Source organism: Myxine glutinosa, chromosome 3, assembly GCF_964187855.1.
Source record: "Myxine glutinosa chromosome 3, kmMyxGlut1.1, whole genome shotgun sequence".
In the NCBI taxonomy this organism is placed as follows: Eukaryota; Metazoa; Chordata; class Myxini; order Myxiniformes; family Myxinidae; genus Myxine; species Myxine glutinosa.
In genome coordinates this window covers 152,858,124-152,874,081 of record NC_136263.1, presented here as the reverse complement: position 1 = coordinate 152,874,081, position 15,958 = coordinate 152,858,124, and the positions used below count along the sequence as shown (strand labels likewise).

The following is a 15,958-nucleotide window of genomic DNA, read 5'->3' as shown; positions in this document are numbered from 1 at the left end:
ACAAAAAAAATGGTGCTCGATCTCCACCTTCACGTATCAGTCCTTGGTCCAGCTAACCTGCGTGATGGAGAACGTACACCCCCGCGGCCGCCGTACCAAGCCGTGAGCTCGGCTCCGCCAAACTTACGTACGGATACGTCTGAGGTATTCATTCACGCCTGCTATAAATACAAATTACAATACAATACAATACAATACAATACAATACAATACATTTCTCCGTTTACAATGAAAACCAAGTGGATAATCTAGAGAGGAGGAGCGAGGACGAAGAGAACTTCGCTCCTCCCCTCTTGATATAACGCCACGTGTGGGAGGGTTTGAATGACGTCACCGTGAAATACGTCATACCGCCAGTACGTCAACGTCAACGTTGTCGTTGAGGGAGGATGGTCGAGGCCTAGGCTAGAAGGCCGCATAGCGAGCCATGGACGTCGATATGGACATCGACCAGGAGCTCATGCAGAAATTCAGCTGCATGGGCACCACAGACAAAGATGTCCTCATATCCGAGTTTCAGAAGCTTCTTGGATTCCAGTTAAATCCGGCCGGCTGCGCCTTCTTCCTCGATATGGCTAACTGGCAAGTTGGGGACATGTCGCCCGGTCGGTGTTGTTCCTGCTTGTTGTGTTATCAGTAAAAGTGATTAGGATTGTGATATTGATTGATAGCATTATACACGGACGCTTGGTGCGGCATTGACCAGTGAACATGGTCGTACTATTACTGGCCCATCATGGTGTGGGTCTTGCATTGCGGAGTCTCTCTTTATCTCGGTTCGCCGTTCGTTCGGCAAGCTTTGCTTCATCATGGAGTAAGATCCTTCATTTCCTCACAACGGGAAAATTTCGAAGGAAGACCCACGCCACTGGTGTGTGTGTGTGTGTGTGTGTGTGTGTGTGTGTGTGTGTGTGTGTGTGTGTGTGTGTGTGTGTGTGTGTGTGTGTGTGTGTGTGTGTGTGTGTGTGTGTGTGTCTGTCTGTCTGTCTGTGTGTGTGTGTGTGTGTGTGTGTGTGTGTGTGTGTGTGATTGATTTGTGCTGAGGGGGGTATGGGGGGGGGGGGGGTCGAGGAGCGTATTTGTGGGGAGGGGGGGGGGGGGGTCGAGGAGCGTATTTGTGGGGAGGGGGGTATGTGTGCATATTTGTGGTGAGGGGGTAGGTTTGTGTATTTGTGGTGAGGGGGGTATGTGTGCGTATTTGTGGTGAGGGGGGTATGTGTGCGTATTTGTGGTGAGGGGGGTAGGTCTGCGTATTTGTGGGGAGGGTGGGTAGGTGTGCGTATTTGTGGTGAGGGGGGTAGGTGTGCGTATTTGTGGGGAGGGTGGGTAGGTGTGCGTATTTGTGGTGAAGGGGGTATTTGTGGGGAGGGGTAGGTGTGCATATTCGTGATGAGGGGGTAGGTTTGTGTATTTGTGGTGAGGGGGGTAGGTGTGCGTATTTGTGGGGAGGGTGGGTAGGTGTGCGTATTTGTGGTGAGGGGGGTAGGTGTGTGTATTTGTGGGGATGTTGGGTAGGTGTGTGTATTTGTGGTGAAGGGGGTATTTGTGATGAGGGGTAGGTGTGCGTATTTGTGGGGAGGGGGTAGGTGTGTGTATTTGTGGGGAGGGGGTAGGTGTGCGTATTTGTGGGGAGGGGGTAGGTGTGCATATTTGTGGGGAGGGGGGTGTGTGTGCATATTTGTGGTGAGGGGGATAGGTGTGTGTATTTGTGGGGAGGGTGGGTAGGTGTGCGTATTTGTGGTGAAGGGGGTAGGTGTGTGTATTTGTGGGGAGGGTGGGTAGGTGTGCGTAATTGTGGTGAAGGGGGTAGGTGTGCGTATTTGTGGTGAATGGGGTAGGTGTGCGTATTTGTGTTGAGGGGGTAGGTTACGTATATGTGGTGAGGGGGGTAGGTGTGCATATTTGTCGGGAGAGGGGTAAGTGTGTGTATTTGTGGTGAGGTGGGTATGTGTGCATATTTGTGGGGAGGAAGGGTAGGTGTGCGTATTTGTGGGGGGTCACATTCGGATCCAGATCTGGCCGACAGTGCCTTCAGAAAGTGCTCACACACCTTGACTTTTTACGCTTTGTTGTGTTACAGCCTGAATTTAAAATGGACAAGTAAAGATACATTCAAAGTACACCGCCCCCATGCCAAATAATTAAATATCCTACAGCGCGGCATTGCCGGGGCGCCGGGGGCTCACAGAGAGTGCATTGGGAGGGATAGGAGAGGTGTACAATAAATTGATTGATCAATTGCATAATTAAAATCAATAAAAGATTATCATAAAATATTTTCTGCATCAATTGGCTAATAGCATAACTAAACCACTCGTGCTTCATCCAAAGATGTATCTTTTAGAAATGTAATTAAATAAGTCATTAATAAAAAATTAAATAATTAATTGATTAATCAATAAATAATTAATCGATTAAATGATTAATCAATAAATCAAAAATATCCTTGGTAGCCACATAACTTGGTCACTGTCATGTCCAAATATTAGCTTCCTAGCTCAAAAGGTGCCTGAGATATTGGCCAAATGAGAAAGAAAATAAATAAATGATTAATAATGAAAATAAATAAAGAATAATCATAAAAAATAAAATAGTTAATCAATTGGCTCATAGAATACATAAACCACCACCATTTCATCCGAATGTGAGTTTAAAAAAAAAATTAATTGTCATTCATCGAATAATTAAATAATTAATCGATTAATTAATTAATCAATAAATAAAAAGTATCCTTTACAGCCAAATTACTTGGTCATTGTCCATGTCCAAATATCAGCTTCCTAGCTCAAAAGGTGCCTGAGATATTGCCCAGATGAGAAAGTAAATAAATAAATAATTAATAATGAAAATAAATAATAATCATAAAAAATTAAATAATTAATCAATTCGCTAATAGAACACATAAACCACCACCATTTCATCCGAACCTGTAACAAAAAAAATAATAAAAAATTAGTCATTAATGAAACAATTAAATAATTAAATCGATCAATTGATTAATTGATTAATCATTAAATCAAAAATATCCTTTGCAGCCAAATCACCTGGTCATTGGCATGTCCAAATATCAGCTTCCTAACTCAAAAGGTGCCTGAGATAATGGTCAGAAGAGAAAGGAAATGTATAAGTACTTAATTAATCGCTAATAAGTAAATAACTCGTCAATTAATTGATTAATCAAAAAACAAAAAATATAGTTTTTTGACAAAGTACTTGCTCACTATTTTGCCGAAATTTCAGCTTCCTAACTCGAAGGATAGCTGAGATATCGCCCGGACAAACAAACAAACAAGAAAGAAAACAACCAAAGTGGAAACTGAGTACAGTACTCCCTTTCAGCGTGCGTCATTGCTGAGCCCCCTTCGGTGCCCGGCAATGACGTTATGCAGCGCCTGGAGATGGCATAGGAAAGGTGCGGTGTACAATTAAATTGAGATTTTTTTTTTTGTTACTGAACTACACATAATGTCAAAGTGGGGAAAAAAAATCATAGAAATTTTACAAAATAATTAAAAATATAATTCTGAAGTGTCTTGAGTCAATAAGTGTTCAACCCCTTTGCTATGACACTCAAAATTGAGCTCAGGTGCATCCAATTTCCTTTGATCATCCTTGAAATGTCTCTTCAACTTGATTAGAGCACCTGTGCCAAGTCAATTGATTGGACATGATGTGGAAAGAAACACCTTTCTATAAAAGGTCCCACAGTTGACAGTGCATGTCAGGGCAGAAACTCTACCATGATGTCCGAGGAACTGTCTGTAGTACTCAGATAGAATGATGAGGAGCATAGCTCTCACAGGGTATAAAACTGGGGATGGGTATAAAACAATTTCTAGAGTGTTGAATGTTTCCAAAAGCACAGTGAGCTCCATAATTAGGAAGTGGAAAGAATATGAAACTACCCAGAGATGGCCGTCTGACCAAACTGAGCAACCGAGAAAAAAGGATTTTGTCAGGGAGGTGACCAAGGGCCCATTCTGACAGAACTACAGAGTTCCCTGGCTGAGATGGGAGAACCTGCCGGAAGGCCCACAGCAGACCTTCACAAATCTAGGCTTTATGGGAGAGTGGCCAGATGGAAGCCACTCCTGAGAAAAAGGCACATGACAATACACCTGGATTTTGCAAAAAGGCATGTCAAAGACTGAGAGCATGAAGCAAAGGAGTCTGTGGTCTGATGAGACGAAAATTGAATTATTTGGCCTGTTAGTTAAGCGCTACGTCTGGTGGAAACAGAGCACACTTCATCACCCATCTAACACCATCCTTAATGTGAAGCATGGTGGTGGCAGCATCATGCTATCGGGATGCTTTTCAGTGGCAGGGACTGGGAGGCGTAAGGATAGAGGGAACAATGAATGGTGCCAAATAGAGGCAAATCCTCGAGGAGAACCTGCTTCTGAGTGCAAAAGACCTTGAACTCCAGCGAAGATTTACATTCCAACAGGACAATGACCCCAAGCATACAGCCAAAGCAACAACAAGAATAGACAAACCTGTAATTGCTGCTAAAGGCATTTCTACAAAGTATTGACTTTGGGGGTTGAATACTTGTGTGAATTAGATATTTCTGTATTTCATTTTTAATTATTTTGTAAAAAATAATAATTCCACTTTCACATTATGGGATATGCCTGGTGTTGGCCTAATAGTTAGGGCAGTGGGCTTGGGATGCTAAGGCCCTGAGTTTGAATCCCGTTCAGCTGTTGAATTAATACCAGGTGTGGTTGACTCACCCTGTCATCCTTCTGAGGTTGGTGAAATGAGTACCAGGGTACTGGGTCCTCTCTCTCAAGGAGGTTGGTGGCAGGATTTGCACTCCGGCTGCCGTAAAAAACACCTCATTCTGTAGCACACACAGTGCTGTGTGTCAGGATGGTGCTGAGGAGTCGTCCAAGGACACAGAGACGTGCTGATCCAGCATACGCTCCCATATATATATATATATATATATATATATATATATATATATATATATATATATATATATATATATATATATATATATATATATATATGTACACACACATACATACATACATACATACATACAGTCACGTGAAAAAGTAAGTACACCCCATGTAAAGTTTTGACTTTTTCAACATATTTCAACATACAGCTATTTGATCTTCATTTCAACAATATTGATAGATAAGGGTGATATAATATAACAAATATCATGAAACATTTACATTTTGTAGTCCATTGTGTAATTTAAATAAATATAAATGCAAATTTTTCATGTGGAAAAAGTAAGTACACCCTTGGCTGTAATAGGTGGTATTGCCCCTTTAGCAGAAACAACCTCAAGTAGGCGTTTCTTATAACTGTCTACCAGTCTCTGACATCGACTGGGAGAAATTTTTGCCCACTCCTCCATGCAGAATTCTTTCAGCTGTACGATGTTTGAGGGGTTTCTTGCATGCACAGCTCGTTTCAAATCCACCCACAACATCTCGATGGGATTTAGATCCGGGCTTTGACTTGGCCATTCCAGAACCCTCCATTTCTTTCTTTTCAGCCATTCCTTGATGGATTTACTGGTATGTTTAGGGTCATTGTCATGTGGCAAGGTCCACCCTCGGTTGAGCTTCAACTTTCTGACAGATGGCCTCACATTATCCTCAAGCACCCTCTGCTACAATGAAGAATTCATAGTGGATTCTATGGTGGTGAGCTGCCCAGGCCCTGATGCAACAAAGCTGCCCCAAACCATAATATTTCCACCACCATGCTTTACAGTTGGTATCAGATTCTTGTGGTCAAATGCTGTCTTTGTTTTTCACCAAGCATGTCTTCTGGTACTGTGGCCAAATAGCTCTACCTTTGACTCATCTGTCCAGAGCACATTGTTCCAGAAGTGCTGGTCTTTGCCTAGGTGTTCATTGGCAAACTTTAGTCTTGCCCTGATGTTTTTTCTGGACAGCAAAGGTTTCCTCCTGGCACACCTCCCAAGTAGATCAAATTTGTGCAGCCTCTTTTTAATGGTAGACTCATGCACTTTGGCATCAACAGTGGCAAGAGCTACCTGCAGGTCCCGTGATGACATTCTGGGGTTCTTAGAGACGTATTTCCCGAGATAGCGCGCCGGCCCGGCAACAACAGGCACGCTGCTGTAGGTACCGTTAGAAACATATAAAGGTGTTGTTTTTTTGTGTCCTCATGCCTTGCGGTCCTCCTCATCTGCCATGGTGCCGTCCAGAGAGAAATTAAAGACAGCCAATGGGACAGGTCGGCCTTTTTCTAAATAATGAACACAAGCTTAAGTTATTTTAAAATGTATTTATTCTGAAAATCATTAAGTTCTTCAAGCATATTATCGACTGCCATTTCTTCTCGAGGTCTAACAGGCCGATGGACTCCCACGATCTCTTCTCCCAGTCCACCAGATTATCACAGACACTTACAACTTCATGACAAACGAGATAGGATCCAGGCCTAACTAACGAGACCACCCGCATCTCACTAGGCCTTCTGGTTGCTTCACACAAACCCGACAAAGAACGTCTGCGTTTCAATAAATGACAACATCCAGCCGATTGGATTCATGACGACACGGCACACAAAACTACTCATATCTTTGGAACGGCTGGTTGGATTTGGACAAACTAAACGTAGTTTTGTAGGGGAGAACCGTGCGCGAACGTCGATACCAATGGCGACGTATTTCCCGAGATAGCGCGCCGGCCCGGCAACAACAGGCACGCTGCTGTAGGTACCGTTAGAAATTAAAAAAAAATAAAAAATTGTTGATACGCAGGATTAAAATCGATGCGCGCGCTGACCAGAGACCGGAAATATATTTTTCTCGGCCTTATCTATCAATATTGCTGAAATGAAGATCAAATAGCTGTATGTTTCTGTCTTTCTGTCTTCTACCGACTCCTCTCCGGCCTTGCTCCCCCAGCTCTCTCTGTGCTCTGTCCCCCCAATATTCCTTCAGGTCGCACAAGATCTGCCTGCAACCCTCTTATGGTTAAACTGCCAAAATCTAGGCTCTCTGCTCACCTTCACTCTTTCATTCCCATTTTCTCCCGCCTCTGGAACAAACTCCCCCACTCCCTTCAATCCCACTCCTCCCTCCAGGTCTTTAAAACAGCTGTTCACCACCATCTCTTATCTTCCCCCATCCAAAACCTTGATCTTTTCTACCCCTGGTAATTCACCCAGAGTCCTTGCAGTGTTCATATGTTTTATACCTCTCCCACCTCCCCCCAAGTCCTCCTGATGTCCCTGCTCTCAAATGTTGTGTTTGCGTCCTTCCACTCTCTTCCCATCTTGTCTGCCGCTCCCTTTGTTTTTTGTGTTTTGTGTGTCGGTTTGACTTTTTGTGTGATTAATGTTAGCTCTTTCACGAGCCTCGATCTTGTATACAAAAAAAAAAACAAAAAAAAAAAACAAAAGCGTTGAAAAAGTCAAAACTTCACATGACTGTATGTATATATATATATATATATATATATATATATATATATATATATATATATATATATATATATATATATATATATATATATATATATATATATATATATGTATATATATATATGTATATATGTATATATATATATGTATATATGTATATATATATGTATATATGTATATATATATATGTATATATATATATGTATATATGTATATGTATATATGTATATGTATATATGTATATATATATATGTATATATATATATGTATATATGTATATGTATATATGTATATATATATATGTATATATATATATGTATATATATATATATGTATATATATATATGTATATATATATATGTATATATATATATGTATATATGTATATATATATATGTATATATGTATATGTATATATATATATGTGTATATGTATATATGTATATGTATATATGTATATGTATATATGTATATATATGTATATATATATATGTATATATATATATGTATATATATATATGTATATATATATATGTATATATATATATGTATATATATATATGTATATATATATATGTGTATATATATATATATATGTATATATATATTGTTACAGACGTGGTGGTGGATGTTATTTACCGAGCGGTTTGGTATGACCACGTCTGCACAAGTTACCCGATTATACCCGAACGTTGACTAATCGCGCTACGCTAGATCAATGAAGGAAAAGACACACGGCTGGGATTAAAATGACTCGACACCAGGGATACGGTTCTCAAGACCTCCGGAGGAGATTATATTCGTTCGAAAGGTTAGATTACAACTACAAGAGGGACAGCAAAGGAAGATAGGCACTTAGACACAATCTTATATTAACCCCAACAGACGACAGATAAACGGGACAAAAGGCTGACTCACACGGGGATTGATGGCTAGGAAAGGCAGGATCGATGGCTCCAGGTGCACCTGGGCTCAGGGACAGAATCGGCTCGGTCCGGTCCAGAGATGCAGCATGCAGGGAGGTCGCAGCGCTCGGAGGTAGTGACGTGCTCTTCTTCAAGCTGGGGGCGCATCTGACGTCACGTCCGGTGAGTCGCTTCGTATATCCGGCGGGGAGTGACACGCCCTCGGCTCGTTAGCTCCGCCCCAGATGGAATCGGCTCGTTGCTTCTCATTGGGTGCGTGCGGGGGGTTACCGGCTCCGCCCCTTGACGAGGGGCTGACAGGGAGCCCCTTCGTGGTAACCCCGTGGAGCGCATGGTCATGGCGGCGAACCGAGCCGGTGTGAGGACGCACACTCCCCCCGCGCGCCGTTGTTGTAGTTGTTGTTGTAGCTGTAGTTGTTGTTGCTGTAGTTGTTGTTGTTGTTGTAGTTGTTGTTGTTGTTGTTGTTGTTGTTTGGGGAAGAAGATGGGAGTAGGTAAGGGAAGGTCCTAAACTCACTACTGGTGCCATATAATCACATTCTGGTGCAACGAAGAGTCAGAATTAATGGAAAGGAGTCCTTAACTGACATAGACTAAGAATAACTAGCAAGATGTCCGAAAGTTGTCTACGTGAGATGCGGTGGACCTGGGCACGACATTTAATGGGGGAAAAAGGGGAAGGTCGGTTCTACAGAGTGTTGTTTACAGACAATGGGACTAGGGAATGGGGGATTGGGGATAGTTGGGGAGTATTGGGGAAATAGGGGAATATTTACAAGCGGATATGGAGGCCAAATTCCATATTCGCAACATTGCACCCTTCTCTACCCTCGGGGCGTCCCGACCCGATAAATTTTTACCTACTTTAGTGTGGCACGCAATGTAGTTCCCTCTACTATTAACTCTACCCTGAGTGCGACAGTTTTACAGATATTCACAAATGAGTAAATATGTCCCCCTGCGACGTTGCACCCTTCTCCTCACAGAAACACACCCACAGGATAACCGAATCCGGAAAGAATCCTCAAACTAAACATACAGCCGGTAGGGAGCATTATTTACACAAGACTACGCTGATATTTACACTACGATCCAGGACCTGTTTTTGGAGGAACACATGCAGATGTTATGCATAGAGAGAGAGCACGCATGCCAGCATCGATACACCAACCCACGAGTGCTCTGTGGCCTACGGCCTTTAATAATGTGCAGAGCACCCCTTCCAAGCACCAAAAGCACCACCCCATCACACAGTGAGCACCATCCGGTGCACCAATAAAGTGTTTATGAATCATTGTGTGGTGTCGCAGCCGGCCGATGTTCTGCCGCTGGTCTTGCCTTCGTGTGGTGCACTTGGCCTTCTTACTTCTTTCAAAAATAAAGAAAGGCGCCAACCGCGTCCATTTCTCTATTGTGGCCGTCAGGGGGCCAACTGTTAGTGGTTCACCTTGTATGGCATAGGTGCCACGTTGACCCATAGGTCCATCCATGGGTGGTGCTTGGCCGCATAAGAACTGCGGTCCATGGTGGGTGGCCACAAACATTGCGGTCCATATGGTGTATCGATCCAGGCAGCAAACAGCGAAAGTGCAGGCCCACAACTGCGAAGCCAGCACCTCTCTCTCCTCTCTCTCTACCCCAAAGCCAGATCCTCGGAGGTGGGAGACAAAAGAAGCAGACAAGTGAGTAAGGTGGTAAGGGCGCAAAAGTGCACGCAATGTAAGGTAATGCACACTGGGGGCACATGGGAACCATGTGAGACAGGTACGTTCCTACCGTACGCCCCCCCCCCCCCAGGTAACCTACATGGCCCCTCCCTTACCCCTTACTGTATCCACAAAACACAACACTACCCATAAACATCTACTTTACAAATCCACAAACGTCCCTACTGTCTTCCCCGTTCCTCCCATAAACCAAATTCGTCTTCTCTCCCTCCTAACCAATCAAATTTGCTATTTTCAACTTTCATCAAAATTTGCCATCTCCAACTCAACATCAAAATTTGCCATTACCAATTCATCATCAGTCCCTCCTAGGGAGGGAGAGATGGAATCACCCCAATGTCTCATCCACGTCGTGATGCGTCTCACAAATCCAACAGCAGTCCTTACTTCCTGCAACAGAACAAAGAAAACACAGGTGTGGAGTCATCATCATCACCACAGGTAAGTGGCTGCGTATGGTGCGACAGGTTCATCAATCCTAACTATTTCCTAAATGACTTTAACAACTTTACACTACCCGGGGTCTTTCTCCGGCCAAACCATTGGCCCTCTTACACTATGGGTTCTAAAAACCAATTCCCATTGGCCAAACTGTGGTGCTCTTCAATTTGGGGTCTCACTCCCCCGATTCATCTCCCGGTGCCCTCGTACAATTTCTGGGCTGCGACGTGTACCTCTCCCAGCGGGCTTACCCACCTGCACACCTCCACCACTGCAGTTGCCTCCGAGCTTACCTGCTCGTTACTCTAACCTAACTACCTGGGGAAGGCCCTCTGGCGCTCTCCCCACTCGGTGCCCTCTCTGGCACTGGGCTGCCCGATCCACACCCGGGATCCTCAGGCACCCACTCACAACTACCGGCTCCCAGAGCCCACCTGCGGCCTCACCTGGCCGACATCCTCACAGTGGTGGAGTGCCCAACCAACTACACACACTAACAGGCTACACGCCCAGCCATTTCCACAACACTAATGCACCCATCCACAATACCATTCTGTCACCCGCACCACAGATGCCAATATCCAACCACAATTTACCTGTACCCTCTACCTAACACTTACACTACCCGCCCCGGGTACTCGTGAAAAGGGTCCACTCTTCCCCCATCCACACCTTCGCACCATGCACACCACTCCGTACCACTTACTCCAACTCTCTCCACACACCTGTACTTGCACACCTGTGCTCTCACACCTGGTGCCACCTGCACCCTTCTCTCCCCAAGCGCATTCGCGCTGATCTACAACACTCACTACTCACACACTGCTCCACACACCTGTCCAGTTGCACACCTGTGCAATCACACCTGTTCAATTCTCACACACACGGCATCATCTCAGCTAACTACTCCCCTCTGAAACTTGCGCTTCCCAGTCGTCCCTTTAAACTATTGCGCTCCCACGTCATTATCATCCACACTAATCTACCTGCGTCCCCACTACAGGTATCAGTCACTAACTAAACTTAACGTCACCTAATGTCATCTTCTAGGGCCCTATCAATATAACCTAACCCACCCGGGCTAGTTTTCACTGCCATACACCCCATAAGCTATAGCTCCTTTGCCCCCACCATGGGAAGGGTGGTGGATTTGCCATCCCACCACATCGGGGGTCTCTCACTACCAATTTTGCACATCAAATTTCAACAAATCAAAAATTTGCCAATCACTACCCATCATCTGCCAATCACTACTGCCAATCCCTTGCCAATCATCAAATTTTGTTTTTCTCCAATTTTGGGTCCAAAACACTAACCTCATCACCCAGTCTACTCACTAATACCTCTCGGTGCGCCAATCCCTGTCCAAAGCCCGGCTTCGTAAAGCCAAGCCATGAATGCGGGTTGTTCTGTGCCAGCGGCTGGATACGTCCGGCACTCGGTACAGGGACGGGGGCTTACCCGGGCCGAGATCCCACGCACCACCTCGGCGTGGAGCCATCCCATGTCCCGATCTCGACCTGCCGGACTGCCTCAACAAAAAGTGGTCGCCATGACGACCCTTTCTATCGGGCTGCCCGCTCCGCCTAGTGGAGCACGGACGCGGCCGTTCAAAGCGAGGCCCAGCACGCACCGAGGGCCCGATTCGGCCATAAGTCGTTCTAAACTCTACCCCGTCTAACGTCGATGCTTCACCTGGACGCTTACACCCCGCAGCCCGTTCCTTGCTCACACATCCAGCCGTGCCCATGCTCCTCGTACCTTTCCTTACACACCCAGGTACACCCATTCCACTCACAGCCTTGGTCACACACCTGACCACCGAACACTTTGGCACACATTCGTTGCTCGCACACCTCACCAATACACCGCTTCGCGCCCCCTCCTCGGTCACCTCCTCTGTGACAATCACAGGTGTGCCCTCATTCGCACACCCAACCACGTGCCTCACCACCAACTCCAGCGTGCATTCCCACTCACGTTCTACCATTCCAGGTGTGCATCCTTCCATCCCAGGTGTACATCCTCGCTCACCTGTCACAACCAACTCACTCTCCTTGTCACTCTCACTACTCTCACCTCCATTCTTGACAGCGCACTCACCCTTACTCTTGACAGCGCACTCTTTCCTCATGCACCTGTCCGTCACACACCTTTCTCGCGCACACTCTCCCGTTACACCCTCTGTAACACTCACCACAGGTGTGCATTCTTCCTTGCCTTTGACAGCGCACTCTTTCCCCATGCACCTGTCCGTCACACACCTTTCTCGCGCACACTCTCCCGTTACACCCTCTGTAACACTCACCACAGGTGGACACTCTTCCTTACTTCTGACAGCGCACTCTTTCCTCATGCACCTGTCCGTCACACACCTTTCTCGCGCACACTCCTGCGCACACTCTCCCGTCACACCCTCTGTAACACTTACCACACCACGCTTCCATGTGCTCCCTCGCACACACGCTACGACCGACTCACTCTCGCCAGCACCCTCACTCCTTGGCACGCACTTTTTCCTCACACACCCCAGAGTCGGGCTTTCTTGCACACCTCCTTTTTCGCACACCAGACCTGTCGCACACTTCACCAACGGCCTCTCACGAACACCCGGGTCTATCTCGACCCCCAAGCTTATCAAATCACCTGGCGCATCATACGCACGACCATATTGGTCACCACTCACACCGGGTCCTCTTCCTCTTCGCTTCTCCTCCATCACCTGCGAATCCCTCCTCCGGTTAATGAGCACATCATCACGATCCAAACACAGACTTTGGACCAATTCTTTATCTCCTCTTTTATCTCTTTCTTATCCTCTCTCCGTCGCTTCTTAATTTCGCTCACCCCTTCTTCCACTTCTTCTAATTTCTGCTTCACCTCTTTTATTCCCCGGTACGTCTCCTCAAGCTCATCCTCTAAGGCTACCTTGACCGTTTCCAGGTGCGTCCTCACCTGCCGGTCCTTCGTCTCCATTACCTCTATCACCTCGTCCAACCTCGTTGTCAGTCCCTCACGTACCATCTGACATTCCCTCTTCGTCGCTACCAAGTCATCTTTTAGTTCTTTCTGTGTCGCTTTTAAACCTCCTAATACCGCAGTGTTCCTTTGAACCTGCTCCACTAATTCCGTCTGTCCCACCGTCAGCTGCTCCACCTCCTGTGTCAGGTCCTCTATGCCCCCTTGTAACTTTACAGTCCCCTTTCTCACCTCCTTCTCCATGTGCTCCTTACAGTGCCTCACCTCCTCGCGCACTCCTCCGACCTCCTCACTCACTCCTCTCCTGATCTCCTCTCCCATCACTTGCATCTCCTGCCCAGATGCCACCCTCATCTGCTCCATTTCCTCCCTGTGAGCATCCAGTTTGGTTTCTACCCCCATTCTGACCCCCTCTATCTGCTGCCCCATTTGGTTAACTTCCCTTTCCGCTTGGTCCCTCATGTCCCTCAATTTGCCTTCCATACTGTTTTCTAACTCCTCTAACCCATTTTTCACTCCCTCTATCTGATTCTCCTGGGCAGCCATTCTATTTTCTACCCCCTCTAACCCCTTTTGCATCCCTTCCATTTGATTCTCTTGAGCGGCCATTCTGTTTTCTACCCCCATTAACCCCTCCTGTATTTCCCCTAATCTATTGTCTAATTTCCCAAATTTCTCGTCTAATCCCTTAAAATTGTTGTCTAATCCCCTAAAATTATTGTCTAATCCCTCACCAGTACCCCTCGCTTCGTCCCTCATTACCCCCATTTCGTTATTCATTACCCCCATTTTTGCTTCTAGCCTCTCCATAAGGGCCCCCATTTGCAACATAAAAAGGTTCGGATCCACCAGGGGCGCTGCCACGGTCGCGGGCGCGGTGACCAGCGAGGCGCCATTTTGCGCTCCCGCAATGTCGGGCACAACGACGCTATTTTGTGCGTCTGCTACCCTCGCTGCTTCGCTCTCCTCGCGTCCCTCAATTTGGTCCTGGACCGACCCTGCCTCACTCTCCCCTACCGGACCCCAGCTGTCTTGGTCTGCCATAGCGCGACTTTCAAAATTCGGGTTTTTATTTTTGTAAAACAAATTCAAATTTCGCCGTTATAATTTCGCGCGGGAAACGCGCTCCGAATTGATTCTACTACAAATTTGGGCCTAATAAATTTAGTCCCGGGTTCGAATTCCACTCCTCGACACCAATTGTTACAGACGTGGTGGTGGATGTTATTTACCGAGCGGTTTGGTATGATCACGTCTGCACAAGTTACCCGATTATACCCGAACGTTGACTAATCGCGCTACGCTAGATCAATGAAGGAAAAGACACACGGCTGGGATTAAAATGACTCGACACCAGGGATACGGTTCTCAAGACCTCCGGAGGAGATTATATTCGTTCGGAAGGTTAGATTACAACTACAAGAGGGACAGCAAAGGAAGATAGGCACTTAGACACAATCTTATATTAACCCCAACAGACGACAGATAAACGGGACAAAAGGCTGACTCACACGGGGATTGATGGCTAGGAAAGGCAGGATCGATGGCTCCAGGTGCACCTGGGCTCAGGGACAGAATCGGCTCGGTCCGGTCCAGAGATGCAGCATGCAGGGAGGTCGCAGCGCTCGGAGGTAGTGACGTGCTCTTCTTCAAGCTGGGGGCGCATCTGACGTCACGTCCGGTGAGTCGCTTCGTATATCCAGCGGGGAGTGACACGCCCTCGGCTCGTTAGCTCCGCCCCAGATGGAATCGGCTCGTTGCTTCTCATTGGGTGCGTGCGGGGGGTTACCGGCTCCGCCCCTTGACGAGGGGCTGACAGGGAGCCCCTTCGTGGTAACCCCGTGGAGCGCATGGTCATGGCGGCGAACCGAGCCGGTGTGAGGACGCACACTCCCCCCGCGCGCCGTTGTTGTAGTTGTTGTTGTAGCTGTAGTTGTTGTTGTTGCTGTAGTTGTAGTTGTTGTTGTTGTTGTTGTTGTTGTTGTTGTTTGGGGAAGAAGATGGGAGTAGGTAAGGGAAGGTCCTAAACTCACTACTGGTGCCATATAATCACATTCTGGTGCAACGAAGAGTCAGAATTAATGGAAAGGAGTCCTTAACTGACATAGACTAAGAATAACTAGCAAGATGTCCGAAAGTTGTCTACGTGAGATGCGGTGGACCTGGGCACGACATTTAATGGGGGAAAAAGGGGAAGGTCGGTTCTACAGAGTGTTGTTTACAGACAATGGGACTAGGGAATGGGGGATTGGGGATAGTTGGGGAGTATTGGGGAAATAGGGGAATATTTACAAGCGGATATGGAGGCCAAATTCCATATTCGCAACAATATATATATATATATATATATATATATATATATATATATATATATATATATATATATATATATATATATATAATCAATGACGTAACAGCGTGACAAGCGCTGTCCCGAAGTCCTAGACCAAAGCGTCA

General features: G+C 46.1%; 1 protein-coding gene across 1 annotated transcript in view; it reads left to right on the top strand.

The window, feature by feature from the left end:
• The first annotated feature begins 326 nt into the window (after positions 1–326).
• ILRUN (inflammation and lipid regulator with UBA-like and NBR1-like domains) overlaps positions 327–15,958 on the top strand; it is an 81,407-nt gene continuing 65,775 nt past the window's right edge. The window contains exon 1 of the mRNA XM_068109950.2: positions 327–582. Coding sequence (XP_067966051.1) covers positions 428–582 — 155 coding nt within the window. The 5' untranslated portion in view covers positions 327–427. The remainder of the gene's footprint in view (positions 583–15,958) is intronic.